Source organism: Sorex fumeus, unplaced genomic scaffold (genome assembly GCF_029834395.1).
Source record: "Sorex fumeus unplaced genomic scaffold, SorFum_2.1 ptg000058l, whole genome shotgun sequence".
Classification (NCBI taxonomy): domain Eukaryota; kingdom Metazoa; phylum Chordata; class Mammalia; order Eulipotyphla; family Soricidae; genus Sorex; species Sorex fumeus.
In genome coordinates, this window is record NW_026606115.1 from 7,129,649 (window position 1) to 7,151,671 (window position 22,023).

At 39.4% G+C, this 22,023-nt stretch overlaps 1 protein-coding gene across 2 annotated transcripts in view; it reads right to left on the reverse strand.

Annotated features, from left to right (window-relative positions):
• PLS3 (plastin 3) overlaps window positions 1-22,023 on the reverse strand; it is a 118,386-nt gene that overhangs the window by 40,120 nt on the left and 56,243 nt on the right. For both annotated transcript variants that reach the window (XM_056125765.1, XM_056125764.1), the window contains exons 2-3: window positions 16,630-16,702; window positions 13,446-13,529 (exon numbers count right to left, since the gene is read on the reverse strand). In XM_056125765.1, coding sequence (XP_055981740.1) covers window positions 13,446-13,518 — 73 coding nt within the window. In that variant the 5' untranslated portion in view covers window positions 13,519-13,529; window positions 16,630-16,702. The remainder of the gene's footprint in view (window positions 1-13,445; window positions 13,530-16,629; window positions 16,703-22,023) is intronic.

The following is a 22,023-nucleotide window of genomic DNA, read 5'->3' on the forward strand; positions in this document are numbered from 1 at the left end:
TCCTAGTGGTGTATTCCATATGCCAAAAACAGTAACAACAAGTCTCACAATGGAGACATTAGTGGTACCTGCTCGAGAATGTCCATGAACAACGGGAAAACAGTGCTAACAGTGCTAGAGTACATTCAGAAATGACCTGGAATATTCTTGATTGTCACAAACTGGGATGCCAAAGCAGGGTGGGAAGAATGTTCCTTGTATCCAGGGTATATTGGCCAGCATGCTGGTAAGTACTCTACAATACCTATAGTACTCTATGATACCTATGACCCCTTCAACCCCTGCTGCGCAATCCCAAATTATGCAACTCAAAATGCCAATAGTACTGAAACTGAGTCACTCTGGGCAAAAGAGATGGGTGGGGAATGCAGGTAACAATGGAGTTCTGGTCAGCGATGCCGATAGGCAGCCTGGCCACTCTGATAAAAGTTCTATTTTGAAAAGTAGATGTCTATGGGTTAAGGGAGCAAATCACATAAGATTTCAGATAAAAAGACATTGCAAACGCAAGGTTTATGATGTGGAAGAGTGCCTCTGTAATTCATATTAGCCAATATGTAATTAGTCAATATATAATTCATATTAGTCAATTGTTAGAATATTAAAATCGTATATGAAATCATTTTCTCAATACTTTGAAGGTTCATGAAAAGCTCCTCAGTACTTTGAAGGCTCGTTTGAAGACTCGTTTAAATGATGTATAGACCTTCAGTTAAATATTCTTACATGGATGTTATTACATTTAAAAATCTACTAATTAAAATACCGATAGTTTTATAACATCATCATCAAATTACTCAACACTTCTAGAAATCACAAATGTTTCCTTCAAGGAGAAGCACTGAATTCTCCCTGAGGCACATCTCCATTTTCTTTGCTTCGAACTTACAAAAGGTCATACATCAAGTACTGTATTAGAAAAGTCTTCACATAAGAAAATAAATTTAACAAACTGATTTGCTAAAAAGAACAAAATAATTCACATGGATATCATGGCAGTCTTTTAGTAACTCCTGGTGGATGAAATTCCTGGAGTTAAATATTCCTCAGCCCATGAATACGCGGATCTATTTCTCCCATTTTCCTTTATGAGTCAAATACAGTATTAGGGAGTAAATGTGACAGAGTGAAAGATACGTGGCACAGATAAAGGACAACAACAGTGAAAGGAAAGTGACACAATCTAATTTCAACTTGGCTAATACTTATGTACAATTCCCTGCCCAAGTTTTACCTTCCTGTAAAAATAAGGCTTAGAATGGAATTATCCTGAAGGTTCCTATTGGGCACCAACACTGATTCTGAATTCAGTCACAAGAGTTCACAAACTACATAAGTAGTTACTTTTGAAAACTGGAGATAAAATCATTATATATTTAAAATGTTGAAGGTCAGATAATACTGAGGTCTTGGCATATGCCTTGGCATATGCGGCCGACTCTGGTTCCATCCTTGACACCTCATATGGTCCCCCCTTAACAGTGCCAGGAGTGATCCCTTAGCACAACACCAGTAGTAAGGCCCGAGCACAACCAGGTGTGGTCCCCAACCAAACACAACCAGAGTAATGATTTCCTGATCACCACTTATTTCTACAACTGTACCTCATGGTGCTTCACTAATAAAAAAGTTTTAAAAAAAGAAAATAAGCTCATTTTCTCCTCATAACTAATGAATATTAATTTTTGTTATTATTTATTCACCATGAGATACAGACTTCCAAAGGTGATTATGGTCATGTTTCAGTCATACAGTGTTACAACACCAATCCCTCCACCAGTGTACATTCTCCATGACCAATGTCCCCAGTTTCCCTCTCCCCACTCACCCCCCAAGCCTGTCTCTACGGCAGGCACTTTCCCTGGGCTCCTGCTCCAGCTCCATTTTGGGGCATTTGGTTTGCAATATAGGCAACGGGGGGTTATCCTGTTCGTTCCTTTCCCTGTTTTCAGCACGCAGTTCTTATTTATCTAGAGTGATCATTTACAACTATCTTTGGCACGGTAGTCCCTTTTCTATCCCAACTGCCTTCTCCCCCAGCATTTGAGGTAGGCTTCCGATCCTGAACCAATTCTCCTGGCCCTTGTTTCTACTGTCCTTGGATATAGGTCTCATATTATGTTCTATTTTTATATCCCACAAATGAGTCCAACCATTCTTTGTCTGTCCCTCTCCTTCTGACTCATTTCACTCAGAATAATACTCTACATATCTATCCACTTATAAGCAATTTTCCCAGCTTCATTTTTCCTACCAGTTGCATGGTATTCCATGGCGTAGGTGTACCATAATTTCTTTAACAGTCATCTATTCTCAGGCACTCGGGTTGTTTCTTGATTCTGGCTATTATAAAAAGTGCTTCAATGAACATAGAAGAGCAGAGAGCATTTCTGCTGTGTGTTTTGGGCCCCAGGGGTATATTCCCAGTGATATTGCTCGGTCGTAGTGGAGCTCTTTTCTAGCTTTTTGAGGAATGTCCATGTTGTTTTTCAAAAAGGTTGGTCATTTTTATATCTTTAGACAAAATATATGATTTGTCAGCTCTCAAATCTTTGCCTCCTTTCACTAATCTTTCCTCCCTCCCTCCCTCCCTCCCTCCCTCCCTCCCTCCCTCCCTCCCTCCCTCCTTTCTTTCTTTCTTTCTTTCTTTCTTTCTTTCTTTCTTTCTTTCTTTCTTTCTTTCTTGTTTCTGGGTCACATCCAGCGATGCTCAGGGGTTTCTCCTGCTCTGCATTCGGAATTGACTCCTGGCGGTGCTTGGAGGACCATATGAGATGCTGAGGATTGAACCCAGGTCAGCCGCGTGCAAGGCAAACACCCTACTTAGTGTACTATCACTCCAGCCTCTCTTTTATCAATTTCTAAAAAGCATTTATTTTTTTCTAATTTTTATATGGTTTTAAAATGTGTTTCTAGAGGCTGGAGTGAAAGCATAGTGAAAAAGGCACTTATCTTGCACAAAGCTGACCCCGATTCTATCCAGATACTACATACGGACAGCTGGAGCCCCATCAGGAGTGGTTCCTGAGCACAGAGCCAGGAGTAAGCCCAAAGCATAGGGTTTGACCTCAAAACCAAAATAAATGAATAAAATGTGTTCCATTTTCCTCTTTTTCAAATGACATCTCTAACCATAGCTTAATTTTATTGATTCCAGTGTAGACCAAGCTGATAGTCGGTACTTCATTATTCTCACAAAATATAAACAGAAGGTGATGATGGCATTTAGGGTTTTGTGGGGTTTTTTGTTGTTGTTCTTTGTTTGGGGGCATCAGGGATCACTGCTGGCCATAGTTGGGTGTGGTGCTGACAGGGACGGAACCAGTGTCAGCCTATACCAGTTAAGTCCCTTAACGCCTATGCTATCTCTCTTGTCTCTTAAAGAAAATATTGGAGAACTATAATAAATCCAAAACTGCATGAAGATGATCAAGGGTCTAAGAATCTAGCCTACTTGGCAGTTTATTGGCATTAATTAGAATAGATGTATATAGGTAATGGGGAAAACTACCACTTAGATGAGCCCTCTCTGGAATAATATCTCTTGAGTATTAATTAGAAGACAGCTCACTGATGTGATTAAAAGATGCCAGGAAGCAACCACCCTAAAATATAACAAACATAAATGAACACATGTGGAAACTGTTTTGAAGTTAAGAGTACCAGGAACAGGCTTTTAGTAAATGCGAGGAACAATATACAGGGAGGTAGAGGAATAGGGATTTATCATCAAACAACAATCTTCCTTATTAGGCTGTAAAACTGGAAAGATTCTTCTAAATCTTTTCATGTCCCACTTTAACATGGGGCACAGTATCTGGTGAATGCAATGGGAAATTATTTTTGGATTACCACTTATTTTCAAGTATTAACCAGGAAAAGAATGCTCTAATCTAATGAGCATTTTAAAAACAAAACTAAATAAACAATGACCCAAAATACACAGAAATGGCACTAAAAGACTGAATGGCAATTCATCAGGAAACCATAACGACAGAAATATCCCTGAAATAACATTCAATCTCATGCCCTTTGTTCTAATCCTGTCTCCACCCAGCAGCCTACAGATCTATAATTTGGTCGTCCCAGTGAACACACCCACCACCGAGTACCCAAGCAGACAGCTAGTGATGACTGTCGGGTCAGAATCTCTCTCATTCCAAAAGCAGAAACCTGCTTAAGCTTATGAAGATATATGACAAGTCCTTGTTTAGCAATCTCCAGAGCAAACTGAGTATCAACACTGGCTCACACTCAACTAGATAACAAAGATAGGGAAATTCATCAAATGAAACCCCTAATTCTTATTTGAAACTCTAACTTCAAATCCTAAACATTTTGGTGACTTGTCATATCTATATCTAGCCTTTTTCTTTTCGGAAATGGGAAATGAATCATTAAAAACATGTCGTCTTGCTCTATGCATTTTAAAAGTTTGGCCCACTTGAGTATTTCTCAATATTTTATCATCAGATGTAGCTCAGACTAACCTCATCAGTTAATACTGAGATAGTACTCAGTAAAATATAGTTTTTTAGACGTTCTGAACCATATCTTTTCAGGAAAACAATTTCAATTTCAATAAGTAGGCAGGGGGAGCCTAAATAGGCAGCTTGCAATTAATTTTACAAAATCTCCCAGCTGGCAAAGCATTTGAAAGACAAAACAGGGTGCAATTATTTTTAAAGGGTTTTATGCTAATTTTATTTCTCACACACACTATTATGAACGCGCGTGCGAACACACACACTTAGACATCAGAGATCTATCTAATGTGCTGTGTGCTTTGGAAGGCCAGAAAGAGACATTATTAACCAGGAGCTAAAAACTTTTGGTTGTGAGTTTTTCCCATCCTGACTTCTGGCATAAACATGAGAATTTAATAATAAACTGACCCACCAAATGCAGATCTAGATTGAAAACAGCTTTAACAACTGAAAATCCCAACCTCCTGGCATGATGGCCGTCCTTTGTTTTCTCATTAACGCTGTCAATATTCTAGAAGGCCTTTTGAGAAGGGGTGGAACAGGTTCAACACCTCGAAAATAAAGAAGGTGTTAATCGTCGGACTTTGATGTACAGTTTGTGTTATGCCAGGTCTTCCCAATGGTTTAGGAATCATGGACTCAAGGGTCAGAAAACTGAGTCAATATAAGGAAACATTAGCAAGTGGCAAGAGTATAGAAAAGTCCATCTAATCACTGTACCAAGTTCCCACAGAAAGTTAAGGGCTAAGTTTCAACAAAGTAACCAAGGCCCCTCAATTTTAAAGAAAAGTCAGTGGACTTAAAAATAGGACTTCACTAGAAGGTTCCCAGTGCCACACCAGAAAAGTCCATCTCATACTCCCTGCTGAATTCTTCAGAAAGGAGTAAACTGTAACAACATATTCTCATTCTTTCCTCTTCTCTTTTCCATCTCTCTCTTAACATACCAAGGTTCACATCTGTTTCAAAAGAAACCACTTTATTCTTTAATGAGTATTATTTTAATACCCGTTAACTCTCCCCAAACCCTCCCCCCAGTAACCTTAAAGTAAATAAACTTATTACACAGCCATGTTCCTGCAGAAGTTTGAATCACACCAAGAATGCATGTCCTTAAAAGGAAATGTTTTCCCTCCCCTTGCATCCTGTTATTTAAGCTATTTTAAGTACTTGTCTGGAGAAAGCTGAGCCAGAATTCAAGTGGTTTTGATTTTAGCAGCTGTTTTACACTACCCAAGTATCCAGGTGGTAGGGATACAAGATACCTCTTTCACTGCATCTTCTGGGGTGCTACTTCATCTTATAGAACATTTCAGTGAAAGCATAGGGTTTCTTTAGACTCCCAGGTTTGTTTGTGTGTGTGTGTGTGGGGGGGTTGTCTTAACCATTTTTGAAAATATGTCTAAATGAAGTGCCGTCTTTCTTCATGAAGAGGTTACATATGTGTGTGCTCATCTGCAATACACATGCGACCTCTTTACTAACCCATTATGGACAAGGGCTCATTAGTGCTTAAAGACGAAAACCAGTGAAGCATAGATGCACATCCTTTCAGAAAATGGGGTGGGGGATTAGAGCTTGGTTTAGTTGAAACAATATAGTCCAAGATCTTTTACAATACAATAAATGACACAAAAGATCTATGTCTAACAAAAATGGATTTGCACTTAAATATACATAATCTTGAATGCCCATCAAAGCACATAAAAATGCTTTAAAAAACTCAGCCAAAGGACCTGTGCACAAGAATTTTGATTATACTCCGTCTTGAGATCTAAGCAGTAAAGCCAAGCTTTCATTAGGCATTAAAACTTTACAAAAGGCAGCTGCTAAACATCTCCAGATGCTTACTTAGCTAAACATGGGTTTTGACTTTCACGGTATATATACCTTTTGAGGTAGTTCACTCCAACAAACTTAAGAGGCAGTTTAGTGAGACCTAGCTAATGGTTGAACGAAGTTCACTAACCTACAAGTTCATCCTAACAGTGGATTCCTGAATGGAGGTCAAGTACAGCTGAAGGCTGCACAAGAATAGAGACCTGAGAAATGGTCTCTATCAATCCTTCTCCAACTCAAAATTCTCAGAAATTGGGGCCATCATTTTCCACCTGCTGCTACTCTTCAACTGGAAAAATGCATCTATACTTATGCCTATATAAATTCATTCTCATACATGAGGGTTCTTTTGCTTGTTCACATACTCCACACACCCAGATTTGTAATCCTCTTCCACAGTGTCAGAACCCATGGTGGTGTTAGTAGTGTATTGGTGAGCATAGCTGCCTTCCACAGTGTCAGAACCTGACTTTCAAAATGTTCAACATTCATATTAGGAAAATAAAAATCAAAACCACAATCAAATTCACCTCATACCATTGAGAATGATGAGTTATATCAATGAAATTAGAAATAACAGATTTTGGAGGTAATGTGGAGAAAAAAATAATCCTGATATACTGTTGGTGGGCAAGTAAATTGGTCCAACATTTATAGAAAATAGTAGGAAGATGCCTTTTAAAATATATACAATATATATAATATAATAAATATATAATAAAAATATAATAAAATATATAATATAGTGATACCACTCCTAGATATGAAAACACTAATGTGAAAAGATATCTACACCGTTATATTCAAAGTAAGATTAATCACAATTGCTTGCACAAGGAGTCAACCAAAATGCCCATTCAGTGATGACTGGACAAAGAATCTGGTTTGTATAATCAATGGCATACTACTTTGCCATTAAAAAAGAGATTAATTGATGCCAGAATTGATGGACTGTGAGTTGATAATGTTAATAAGTGGAAGACAATTACCAATGATTTCACTCATATGTAGAATGTGAATTACTAAAGGAAATAAACCTGTAAACACACAAAACTGACTCCTACGCAGGGTGAAAATTATGGTGTTTGCTGGAGAGGAGGGTAGGAGTGAGGGAGAAAGGAGGAGTGTGCAGAGGATTGTTCTGGGGTGGTGGGGTGGGATGGCACTGGAACTTTAGAGATAGTAGTGGTGACAAAATGGATATAGAGAGGTGTGAAGCTAAACAACTGAAATTCTGTAATACTGGCTGCTAACGATGATAATGAAAAAAAGAATTTAAACATGGTTTCCAGTCAATTATCAAATCCTCATTTCTAATATCCCATCAATAAGTAACCAGATGGCACAGTGAATAGCACTAGATTGTTTTGGTTTGGGGGCTACACCCAGCGATGCACAGGAATGAATGACTCCAGGCTCTGCATTCAGGAATCACTTCTGGTGGTGCTTGGGGGATGAGAAGGGATGCCAGGGATTGAACCTGAGTCAGCTGCAGGCAAGGAAAGAGCCTGACCTGCTATCTCTACAGTGACTAGTGTTTATTTTTCAAGGCACAATTAAACATGCACTGGTTTAGCTTTATTGGATCTAAAACTAAATCAAACCACTATGCTTTATAAAAATATGCTGGAGAGTACAAAATCACTTGAAACAAGTCAACTTTTTGAGATGAGAAAATCTGGCACAGCTTTAATTACCATACCAAAATTCTTTGGCTTAGTTTGGTGAGCAATCTCAAAGAAACAGACAAATCCCAACCATTTAAAAAACTCCATAATTCTTTTATTTCAAAAGTGCTAAATTCATGTGCATTTTAAAATACAAAAATTCACTGCACAGAAGAGAGAAAAGTCAGATCTAAGTGCTTGCAGAACTAAAGCCAATTTGAAAAGCTCTACATTACATGAATAATGTCAAGTAATCATCCAAATGACCTCTAGCTCCCATAATAAGACTAACGCCTGGGAATGACTCTAAAAGACAATGTCTAGTTGATAAAATATTTACTTCCTAAGTACTCTGAAAGTCTTATTTATTCTTCTTTAGAACGGATTTAGGTAGCTTTGGAACATTTAAATTACAACAGAAAGATTAAAAACTAGGGGGAAATGAGAACGAAGCCTCCTGTTATCCCAATGGGAAATAATGGAAACAATGTTGAGAAAATTAAAATAACTGAATGAAAATACACAGCTTGGAGCGTAACCCTAAGCAGGTGCAGAAAGCTAGAGAAAGGAGAACTTTAAATCCTAATACTCAGTTTATTGCTAGTAAAGAGCATTCCAAAGCACTATTAATTGATTGAACAAAACCTATGATTAGTGGCAATTACTGAGATTTTCTCCACACACTATGATTTTGCCGAATTTCTAAAGAGATAATCAAGGCAATTATTGTTAATAGATGGTGAAAAAAATCATAGACCAATTTCCCTATTTTGTCACAACTGAACTGAGGCAATATTCTTCTTCATCCCCCAATTCTAAATTTCTAAATCTATATGCCCCAATTCTAAATTTTAAAAAGATAATCAAGGCTATTATTGTTAATAGATGGGAAAACTTACAGAATGATTTCCTATTTTGTCATAATTGAACTGAAACAAAATTTCTCTCCATTTCCCATCCCATTTCCTGTCAAGAATTCTTTTTGACAGAAAAATAAGTTATAGAGTTTATTTTTAAAAACCAAGTTCTGAGCCAGAGACAGTTCAACAGGCCAAGTGCCTGCCTGACATGTAGGAGGACTAGTTTTTATCCCTGGCACTGCATGATCCCCTGAGCACCTCTGGGAGTAAACACAGACAGGAGTCGCCATCTCTCACAGTATTCCTGGGTATGACCCTCAAAACAAAACAAAGAAAAAGAAGAGAAAAGCAAGTTTATCTGAATTGAAAAAAATCAAGTTTCCATTAATACTTTTGACAGCTGTCTGTGGGTTCTGCACCTAACTAAAAACATTCAAAGACTTTAAATGAAAATGAAAAGATCCATAAAATTTCCAATGCATTCCCACACCATTGGAAATCAAATGGCAAAACATATTTTATCAAAATAAAAATGGAGTCCTTTTTGAACCAGCAATGCTTCACTAAAACCTGGGCAGTATCTGAAAGATATGAAAACCCTCATTTGAAAATACATTTGCTCCCCTATATTTATGGCAGCAATACCCACTGTAGCCTAAACATGTAATCAAACTAAATGCCTAATTAATACTGGATGACTGGATTAAAAAAACCCTCTAGTATATTTACTCAGTTCAACACCACTTTACCATTAAAAAAGATAAAATAGTGCCTTTGGGGAGATAGTGAATTGACTATAGTAAATAAGGAGTGAAAGTCATTTATCTGACTGTTTCACTCATGTGAAACACGAATAAATTAGGTCAAATCAATTGACAAAATAAAACATTATAACTATATCCAAAACACTGTGATATTTCTGATGATTACAAGGGAAATGGGGAGTGAGGGTGGGAGGTATGAGCAGTGTCTTATTTTTTGGGAAAGCACACCCTGTGTTTCTGGCTCAGTGCTCGGGGACCACAATCACTCCTGACAGTGCTCAGGGGACCATATGGGATGCCAGGGATTGAACCCAGGCAGGTTGAGAGCATGCAAGACATGCCCTACCCACTGTACTATCCCATGCAGCCCCAGAAGTGGGTCTTATTAATTCTGGGAGGGCATTAGAACTTTTATAATGGGACTAACAATTATTATACACAAACAGAGATGTAAGGCTACACCCTGAAATTCTACAGTAGTGCAAACCAATGATAAACCACTTAGAAAAAAGGTGAAAGATAGCTCAAAGGTCATGTTTTGCATGCAAGAGGCCCAGCTTCTATACTGACAACCACTAGGTGCGGCACCCAAAATAGGAAAAAAACGGGAACAACCCCAATGATCCCTCAAACACAAACACAAACTCAAACACAAACACAAACACAAGCACATACACATCCACATCCACAAGGGCCCTTTTAAGTTTATAGTGCCAAAAATCCCAGTATATGGAGATAATGTCTATTTCCTTGGAATTGAAGCAATTAATATTTAAGAACATAGCATGTGCACAGAGAGGAGAATTTTAAATTATTAACATGTGGAATAGGCAGAATGTTGGTCTCTAGAATTCCTATTTCATTACTTAGGCATATATAAAAGCTAATACATAAGAAACTTTGAGAAAACATTGCAGTCTCATCTCTGACCTCTGGGAAGCTGTCAGATTACTATAAACTCTCAACAAGGTAAAATTTAAAATAAGACCATAGCTCCACAATGGTATTCTCTTATAAGTCAAGTTCTAACTGGTCCCTCACTTCAAGCGTTTTATGCTACTTCATTAATGGAGCTAACTGGTCAGCTCTCTTTATGTCATTTAGATTTTATGGGGCAATTAAATTATTTATATTTGTTTGTTTGGGGGCCACACTCTATGGGGCTCAGGATCACAGTAACAGGGATTAAACCTGGGGATCAATAGCCCTGTAAACTATCTCCCCACCGCCACCCCCAAATTAAGGTTTTTTTTTCTTCTGATAACAAAACCTAATCCCATCCAGGTAAGTAGATTTTTATTGCATTAGCTTTTATTTTTATTTATTTATTTATTTATTTACTGCTTTTTGGGGTCACACCCAGCGATGCACAGGGGTTACTCCTGGTTCATGCACTCAGGGATCTCTCCTGGCGGTGCTCAGGGGACCATATGGGATGCTGGGAATCGAACCTGGGTCTGCCGTGTGCAAGGCAAATGCCCGACCCACTGTGCTACTGCTCCAGCCCCGTATTAGCTTTTATTTATTGATTTATTTATTTTGCTTTTTGGGTCACACCTGGCGATGCTCAGGGGTTACTCCTGGCTTTGCACTCAGGAAATCACTCCTGGCAGTGCGCAGGGGACCATATGGGATGCTGGGAATCGAACCCAGGTTGGCCACGTGCAAGGCAAGTGCCCTACCCGCTGTGCTATCACTCCAGCCCCTTAGTTTTTATTTTTAAAAGTTCATACAATATTCTCAAGAAGCTTCACATAAGAACAAGGACCATATTTGATAATAAACATTAATTTAAAGTGGCAAGACCTTGAAACTCAAACAATAGCGGTGAGAAAAAGTTAGGTGTCTATTCCCAAATAAAGAAATAAATTAACACCAAAAGGGAAATAAACACAGAAATTTCAAAGGAACTACAATCCCTAGACAAATTTTGAAAGCTATTTCTACAGAATAAGAAAGACTCTGGGGACCAGAGCGATAGTACAACAGGTAGGGTGCTCACCTTGCATAGTCAACCCATGTTCAATCCCTGGTGACCCATATGTTCCCCTGATCCTTACAGGAATGACCCCTGAGTATAGGAGCCAGGAGCAAACTCTGAGCACTGTTGGGTGTCCAACCTCCCCACCACAAAAAAGACTTAAAAATCTTGTAGGCAAGGGCCAGAGAGATAGTGCAGTGGGTAAGGCGCTTGATTTGCATGTGACATACTCAGGTCAATCCATGGCACCGATATGGTTCCCTGAGCACCAACAGGACTGATCCCTGAGCAAAGAGCCCTCAGCACAAACAGATGTGGCCCCCACACAAAACAAAACAAAAATCTTGCAACCAAGATACTTTTCACCAGTTGTTTATTAAGGCCATGATGATTTACAAAACTATATGCTTTAGGAATACAGTTTTACACCTCTTCAAAATATGTTACCATACCATACCCACTACTCAAGTATTGATATTCCTCCACCACAGTCCTTGGGATTGTGTCCACATTTGGGTGAGGGGAGTTGTTTGGAGGGTAACACTTGTTGGTGCTCAAGGCTTACTCCTGGCTCTGGGCTTAGGTGCTGGGCGGGGGGCAGCATATAGGGTGCCTAGGATCCAACCCTGGTTATCCATATGCAAGGCAAGCACCTCTCCTCAGAACTATTGCTCTAGCCCCTGTCCCCATACTCTTTCAACCCATTTTCTAGGTATTACTCTTTTTAATATTAAGTACTAGTCATGGCAAGTCAACTTTTTCATGCACACATGCGTCAGATCCAGGAATATTCCTTTTCTAGTCAGAATTCTAACAGGATTAATAGTCACTCAGATTTAGGTCTAATGTTTAGTGCTGATTAGAGATGTACAGGGGTAGTGATGTTCACTTCCTTGTTTTCACTAATGGAATTCTCAGCATAGGTGAAAGACTAGATTCTAATTTAATTATCATAATTAAAATCTAATTTTACACACATTAATCAAGGAAATCCTCAATAGTAATAGTCTTTCTAAGCACATGTTGACTCTTCAGTATCTAGTTCAGGAGTCAGTTTTTTTTTTTTTGCTTTTTGGGTCACACCTGGCGATACACAGGGATTACTCTGGGCTCATGCACTCAGGAATTACTCCTGGCAGTGCTCGGGGGACCATATGGGATGCTGGGAATCAAACCTGGGTTGGCTGCGTGCAAGGCAAACGCCCTACCCCACCGTGCTATCACTCCAGCCAAGGAGTCAGTTCTTACCCTGATTACTGTCTTCTACTGACTTGACCTGAGTGCTGGAATTTGAAATTTAAATCCAATATACTGCTTCCATGGCTGCTCAATTCTAAGACAAGTTATGTGATGCTCAACGAGAAATCAAATAGTATGGACTGTTTTCCTCCTGATATTGATGAAGCAATTTAATATGAGGAGGGAAGGCAGTATGCATTATTCAGATACAAATATATAAGGAAAACCAAGCTAAGTAGGAAAAGGCAAATTTTTCTCACATCTCCTAACAGTTTCAAGAGTCAAACTGAGAGCATGGTGAAAGTACCAAACTCACTCCTGAAAAAAAGGAATGAGTCAACAAATATGATAACACAAAATTTGTCATGAAAATCTCAGGAACCACAGTAGCCCCAGACTTAAGGTCTGAGAAACTTGATTATATCAGATAAGACATGTAATTAGAAGTAATACAGTTTCAAGTGCAATTTCCAAAACCTTATCCCATCTATTTTAACTGTCTTTTCCTGAGATTTATGATTAACCTTGCACACAAGTTCTGAGAGAAATAAATGACTAGGACCACATAAAGATTATTTTACTCTCGTTACAATACAAAAATTACTCACCAACTTTAGCAAAGGCCTCTTTCAGCTCATCAAGTTCATCTTTGGAAATCTGAGTGGTAGCCATGTCACCCATTTATAGAAGTCCTAAGGAAAAATAAAAAAGATTTTCAATAGAGGGGCTGGAACAATAGTATAGTGGGTAGGGCATTTGCTTTGCACACAGTCAGCCCCGGTTCGATTCCCAGCATCCCATATCATCCCCCGAGCACTACCAGGAGTAATTCCTGAGCGCAGAGCCAGGAGTAACCTCTGAACATCGCCAGATGTGACCCCCCCCCCAAAAAGGAAAAAGATTTAATAGAAAAGGGGGATAATTTATATGAAAATGCAAGTGACTAAACCAATTTTATCCCCCAAAATAAAACAATTATTAGGTTTTCATATTTGTGAATATGGCCCTAATAAAGAATTAACAAGTATTAGAAGTCATCATATACGACAAGTAATTCACATAAAAATATTTCTGAGGGGCTGGGATTGTGGCTCAGACTAAGAGTATAAGACTTTCATGTGTGAGAGCTGGGTTCAATCCACAATATCATAAACATAATTCCAAAATTAAAGTTTCCAAATCTTCCCATCAAGGATAAAATCTTAACATTATGTTCAAAAGGTATGAGGGATCAAAACCTCCAGCAATGATGGGAAAGAAATACAAAATTGAACGTTTTGGTTATATGTGTCAAAACTCAAAGCCAAGATTATAATAATCAAAGATCCATGTAAAATAGAACTTTTTTCATTACTCATTTATTTTTCATTTATCTTAGCAATTATTTTTATCATTTTACCCTATATAACTGATACATAACATAGTATGTTTAAGACATACAACATGATGATTTTATATATGTATATATTATCAAATGATTGCCACAATATATTAATGAACCTTGTTGTTGAAGAATATTAATGAATTAATTAAGGCGATAGCCTTGTAGAACTGCCTCCCCTAACCATGAAGCCACTTTAAAATTATTTGTTATGAAAACAGATTTCCAAATAACATACTAAACTATTACCTATGGGCCAAATCTAGACTATGCCTTGTTTTCGTATGGTCCCCACTTAAGTATGGTTTGTATAGACAAACATTTGCAATTCTGATGTTAAGACCCATTAATTTTGAACTCAAAGAAAGAGAAATGCTATCTTGTGGGTGGGGAAGAATTCCATTCTTCTCATTAGCAGATCAGTATTATAAAAAATATAGTCCAGGGTAAGGGAGAGAACTCAAAAGGCTGAAGCATCTTGCATGTGGGCATTAACCTGGCACATGGTCTGCTGAACACTGTCAGAAGCTATCCCTCAGCACATAGACGAGAGTAGCCCTGAGCACCACCAAGTGTGGCCTCAAATTTTAAAAGTACTGCACTGTCTTCCCATTATTCATCAATTTGCTCGAGCGGGCCCAGTAACGTCTCCATCATGAGACTTGTTGTTACTGTGTTTGGCATATTGAATATATCATGGGTAGCTTGCCAGGCTTTGCCGTGCGGGCGAGATACTCTCGGTAGCTTGCCAGGCTCTCCGAGAGGGGCGGAGGAAATTTTAAAAGTAATCGAAAATTATATTTAAATTTTTTCCAATTAATATTGGTTGGAATAAAATGTCCTTGGGGACTGGGGAGATAGTACAGGAGCAGGCCTGACTCAGGTGCAAGCCTGGCAACACATGGCTCCAAGCATCACTGGGGTGGCCCCAGTAGTCCCTGTGCCACAGGACCTGAGATCTGCATCCTTGGGCCCTTGCACTGACCTACCTGACCTAGAATGGCTAAGAGGGGCTTTGGGCCCTATTGGACGGCCCCCTCTAATAATACCTTTGATATTAATAAATGATATTTTTGGTTTTCCTCTTGCCACACAATACTGACAATATGAATCATTTAAGAGAACTTATCTGAGCCCTGAAAGATGGAAAGAAAGTCTAGATCACAAGGAAGGGTTCCTATGAACAGCCTTTGGACAGCAGGAAAATGGACAGTACATTACTTGCGGGAGGGGGGCTTTGATTTTTTTTTGGTTTTCGGGTCACCCCAGCAATGTTCAGGGGTTACTCCTGGCTCTGCACTCAGGGATCACTCCTGGTAGACTTCGGGGATCATTTGGGGTGCCATCAGGGATCATACCCTGGTCACCAGCATTAAGATAAGCTCCTTACGCAGTGCAGCCGATACCCAGTCTTTTAATCTTGATTTACTTTATTTGGGGGAGGGGCCAAAGGAGCGCATATGCAGCAGGGCTGGAACTGTGGTTGGCCTTGAACCCCTGTACTATCTTTCCTGCTCTCCTTTAATCTTTTCAGGAAGTTTATTTTTAAGATGTTTCACAGAAAAGATGACAAGAAAGCACACAGTTCAGTTCCCAAATAATTTGTCTCTGCACATGCATAGTATAATGGCATACAGTCACATTAGACTACCACAGAGAAACATTTTTTTTAAGTATTCAATATGTTAAATTTTACCAACAGATAAAAAGCAGAAAACTAATCAACTCGTAATTTTGCAATGAAGAGCTACTTGGTATGGAGTAGCTTTCAAAGAAAGAGCCCAAGGTCAGATCTGTGTTTTTTTTTTCATAGCAATAGTTCTCATGTCTAGAATGTACCACAACCCAAACAAACAGTAAAGGCACCCAATAAAGCAGCAAAGTTTAAATTAACTCACTCCCCAATTTTGTGCCACTGAAATTGAATAAATAGAATAGAATAAACATATACTTGAATTAATTTCCTGAACCTTTTAAAACTCTATGAGGTGACTATTTATTTTTTAGTTTTGTTTGTTTGGGGGGGGCCACACCTGGCTGTGCTCAGGACCTATGACTGACTTTGCCTGCACTCAGGGATCAATCCTGATGGGACTTGGGGCACCATATGAGATTCCAGGGATCAAATCCGGGCCGACTACATGGAAGGGAAGCATCCTATCTGCTGTGCTATTGCTCCAGCCCCAAGAGGTAAATACTGTTAACCTTCCTTTTCTTATGTGACATGTTCAGAGGAACAACAAAAGTGGAATTCAATTTCAGGCTTCTCAAAATTCTGACAAGATATTAAATGACCACATGATGCTATCACCTGTGTTCTACCACAATGCAACACACATGTATAATAATTGATATTTGTAAAAATAATTTAAACATAAAACAGAATATAGCTAATCATAAGTTTTTCTTACCTGTGATGTCACTGAAGATAGACACTTTCTCAGATAAGTTGGATAAAAACACCTTTCAGAATAGCTTCAGAATCTATAAGGTAAAGACAGATCCTCAGTTAAATACGACGACAAACACATTTACGATCTAGAATTTCGTGATGGGAAATGTATGCTGGAAGTAGTCAAAGGACCAAACGCGATGGTCTCTCAGTATCTGCATTGCAAACCATAATGCCCAAAAGGGGGAGGGGGAGGGGGGAGAGAGAGAGAGAGAGAGAGAGAAGGAAAGTGCCTCCCATAGAGACAGGGGTGGAGGCATGGGGGATAGGAGAGATACTAGGGATATTGGTGGTGGGAAAAGTGGTGGAGGTATGAGTGTTGGAACATTGTATGACTGAAACTCAGTCATGAAAGCGTTGTAGCTGTATCTCACAGTGGTTTAATAAAAATTGTTTAAAAGATCTAGAGTTTAAAAGTAGTACAAGTTTGCGTGCATGTGTGCATGCACGCACACAGTGTTTTTCAGTTTTGGGGCCACACCTGGAAATGCTGAGAGCTTAATCCTGGTTCTGTGCTCAGGGTTAACTCCTGGCACTGCTCTGGGGACCATATGCAGCGCTGGGGTTGGAACCAGGGTCAGCTGCAAGAAGGGAAGTGTTTTGACCCCTATACTATCTGTCCAGCCCCCCACTTATTACTAATGTCATTTAACCCTTTATAGTACAAATACACTATGCAGGGACTGGAGATGTGGCTCATCAGTAAAGCACTTGTCATGCATGTATGCACTAGGTTCAATCCCCAGCATTGCAAAATGACAACAAAAACACTCAAATTTACATCGAATTTTATGCATATTTTAAGTAACCATGGTTTCCATACAAAGCTATTCCTGCTTCGCCATGACTGACACCATGCAGAACAGTAGCATAGTAAGCTAGAAGATGACAGAGTCAGACACTTGCAAGTTTCTCCTTTTTTTTTAAATTTGTAAAGATCTTTTCCACTTTGGGCAGAGTAAATCATTAATAATGTCAGCTGAAGAAAAAAACCTAAAGCAACCGATTTTATTCTCACTTTACCAAATCTCTTCTACGAAGGAGACTCACTCTGACAAAGGCTCTGGATATAACCCCATCCCAGCCCTGCCCTGATTCCTGCTGACCCATTTGTCCCCTTTGCACGCAGCAGGCTCAATAGGAGAAAGTTTCTTTGCCTCTTCATATCTTTGCCTCTTCATCCCTTTTCCAACACACATTCGCCCCATTCCTCATAATATTGATACAGCAGGAGCTGAGGTGCAGAGCGCCAGGGCACTTTAAATCTCCGCTCCTAGATGCATGCTGAAAATGATTGCCACTTAATGCCTCTTTTGAAAAGCACAGCACCCAAAAGGAGAGAGAGAACAAAAGGGAATGCCATGCCACAGAGGCAGGGTGGGATGGGGGTGGGATGGGGGGGGAGGGATACTGGGATTCCTGGTGGTGGAAAATGGGCACTGGTGGAGGGATGGGTACTTGATCATTGTATAATTGAAACCCAAGCACAAAATTTTGTAAGTCTACAACTGTACCTCATGGTGTTTCACTAATAAAAATTTTTTAAAAAGCAAAAAAAAAAAATCTCCGCTCCTGGAATAGGTAGCCAATCAGAATGTAGAATGGGATAGCTGGGGGTGGGATTTGGCAGAGATTGAAGAGAGTCTCCAGCCCCATCTCTCTCCTCCTGGGCACATGCAGTCAGGACTCTCTTCTCCCCCTGCCCCGCTACCCAGCACCCCGATCAGGTAGAGCGGAGCCCAGACACAGGACTCTCCACAGGCGTGCCGGACAGTGGGAGGTACAGGCAGGGCTCGGACACCCAGGAAGTCACAAAGTATTGAGCACGGGGCTCTCACCCACGCCCACGTGGCCATGGCTGCAGAGTAGGAAAACCAGGACTCGATGAGAGGAACTGCGGGAGTACAGCTGGGAGGCCCAGAGACCATAAGGAATTTAGGGATGGATCTTGGCCATCTGGGACTGGGAAGGTGTCATACAGAGGATAGAGAGCAGCGCTGGGACAGGACCTGGTCATCGTTCACGGGTAAAGAAGAGACCGGGGCGTCTGGGAAGGGACCTGGAACCATCTACCTCTTCTGTAAAATAAACTAACTTTCAATCTTCTGAGTTTTGTATGTAAATGTTTCATACAGTTCTCAAGAACCCATCGGCACAGGATATCCGCTTTCGCACCAACAATTATCACCAATATTGGAGACATCTATATTATATACTTTGTTCCCCCCCTCCAGGAAGGTATTTGTCTTTGAAGAAGACAAATATTTGATGATTTTTGAAAAAAATAATATGACACAAAGTGTTAGTGGCTACAATAAAAGGTACAGAGGTGGGAAAGCCTCTGCAAAGATTTCAGATTAATTCCATCTTAAGTAGGCAAGGAAGGAAGCATTTTACTTCCTCCTACAAAATTAGATAACCACACAGATCTCACAGAAATGATGTCAAGACACTAGTTTATTTCCTACCCCTACCCACAAATTAATAGCAGGAGACTGGGAGGTAAGTTACAGGGTTTAAAACACTTTACTTGAGTTGGAGAGGTATGTACACTGGGCCTTTGCCTTGCATGCAGCTGACCCAGATTCAATCCCCAGCATCCCATATGATCCTCATAGCACTGCCAAGAGTTATTTCTTAATGCTTGGGGCCAGCAGGGCACATGCAGCAGTGCTCAGGGGAATTTTTTTTAAGTTTTTACAGTTTCAATCCTATAAATTACAACTACAGAACTAAAACTTGCCAAATCGGGGCTCACAAAGTCGGAAAGATGGTCTGACAAAAAAAGGCAGCTTGTGCACAAGCTTGAGGCTCTCTAACAAAGGAGTTTCCCCTCACCCAAGGAACTATGCTATAATGAAAAGGTTGTTGGATGTGAAATTAGAGGACACTAATTGGTGTTCTGACCCTGCTACTTTCTAGCACTTTGCCCATGAAAGAGTTCATTCAATCTATCTGAGTCTGTTTTCTCAAGTGGTAATAACACCTACTTTGCTGGGGTCTTCAGCAAGACTAAGGAGGAAAAATGTGAAGGTTCATTGAAAACTAAGAAGTGATAACATACAGCAAATTTAATTGGTCTTGCAAAAAAAGAACACCTAAATAATTGAGAGAGGGTACCTAAATACAAAGGTCTACCAAGAATGTAGATGAACAAAATTTGACCTTAAATCTCTTTTATCATAAGGATTGTGGTAGGTGACATATTTTGGAAACAAACATAGGAGGGGCCCTAAAAGCTGGGTGGAGGTTACCTTTTTATTAGAGATATTTACATGCATAAAGGAAAATCCCCATTGTAAGGATGTCCCCCCTGGACTCTTATCAATGGAGAAGACAACAACTTCAATCTGCTTCACAATGAACTCTTGTTTACTGTGTCTTTCCTGACAACCTCTTTTACCCACCCAACATCCTTGTCTTTAGATGAAAATGCCATTTAAGAAGGAGGCTTAAGGCACACTTCAGAGAGTTATTCCATTTCTCTGGGTAGCTCCTGGGTATACTGGAGGAATACATGTTATTACACTTAGTTTATTTTTCTCCTGTTAGCCTGTCTTCTATTACTGGGATGGTCTCAGCCAAGCACCCGAAGGATAGAGGGGAAATTATTTTTCTCCCCTACCAACCTTTTTAATGAGGTACATGTAACGTTATCTCATTTGCTCTGTAATTACTAACTACAGAGTATAACAGATCTCCCTCATATATCTCACACTTTTCTAAGTAAGGTTTTTCAACAAAACTATTTCCTCACTAAAAAAAATTGCAAAACTCTAGCCAAAGCAATTTAAGAATGGGCCTCAAGTTTTATGTGTTTCAATTTGGCATTTTCATAATTTCAATTTTTAAAGACAACTTGAGAGATAATAGGAGATATTGTAAAAAATATGAATTTTAAATATTTCAGTCAATTTTTTAAAAATAGCTAACAGTATGTCAATATTGTCACATGCCTCTTAATTGCATTTTCCTGTGAGCAACAAGAAAAAAATTAAAAGTGATGAGGTGAAGAGCAAATATTACTTGCTGAATAAAAGCATATCCCCAATTTCACAATGTGATTCTGACTTTGAAATTTGTCCTTTTCTGAGTCTGTTTTCCCACAAAAGTGAATTTACATCGAGGTGTGAAGGGGAGAGAGAGACAACTAAAACTGGTATTTGAAAAATAGCAATGTCTCATCCCTTCATTTAAATTTAGCAAATTAAATACAAGAAAGCGTCCCAGGCGTGCCATTTCCTGTATTCTGGAATCTGCAAAGTACTTTGATATGGCCCCCAATTCCGTCTCCCCCTTCACAGCTCTGCCTGCCTGCTCTCTAGAGGCAACCCTCTTCCTACAACATCTGAGACACAGGAAAACAGATTTTCAAATAAGGGAATAAAAGAAAAGCAAACAAAACCGTGCTTGTTTGTTATTTCATAAAAGGATATGGTGTACAACTGGGTATGAATTCAGGGCGTCACCCCTAGAGGAATCTTATGCCTATGAAGTCATTCCTAATTACAGAGTTTGACTAACAATACAGCAATTATGAAACCACGCCACTGGCTCATTTAACTATACTTACACCCTTCCCACAAATCTCAGAGAAAGGTGTACCTACAACTACCTGAAACTATTACTCAAATTCTGAAAGGTATTTAATGGAGATGAGGAGGGGTGCCTGTTTTTACCCCCCTAGGCCATTCGCCTTGGGAATGCAGCTGACTAATCTATTTACTATATCTGTGTCATTTGGTACTACTCTGGTTTAGAAGTGGAGAGCACACGTTGGTAAACTTTCCATGGATGATCAAGATTATTAACTTTATATTGTTTTCTTGAAACTGAAAGAAGAAAAGCAGAGACTATTCACCAGCCACTTTAGCTCAGCCACTAGTACACTAGGTAAATAGAATTGGGAAAGTGAGACTGATTACTTAAGTCAGAGATTTGGCAACACATACTTATGCTTGTATCATGAAGAAGAGAGCAACATATGGACAAAATGAAAAAAATACATTATTTATTTCACTATAAGTAAAAACCAAAGCCAACCTCCAACCCAGACAGAAGCTGCTATGTAGGAACCATTCAACAGTGGCCAATAAATAAGGGTTGTATATGTCACCTTCCAGGGCCCCAAACAGGCAGTACTTTGGAACACCCACACTTTACATACCTACCTGTACCAACAGAAACTGCCACTTTGCCTCCTCCCTGGTTAGGTAAGTCAACAGCACTAGTCTCCAGGTGAGATGGGTGTGCAACACCTCGAAAACTCTTGCTCTAATTACTCAAGCTCCAGTTCCGCATTTCCAAAGAATTTTGAGACAATTTCATTCACCCAATTTCTCATTTATTATAT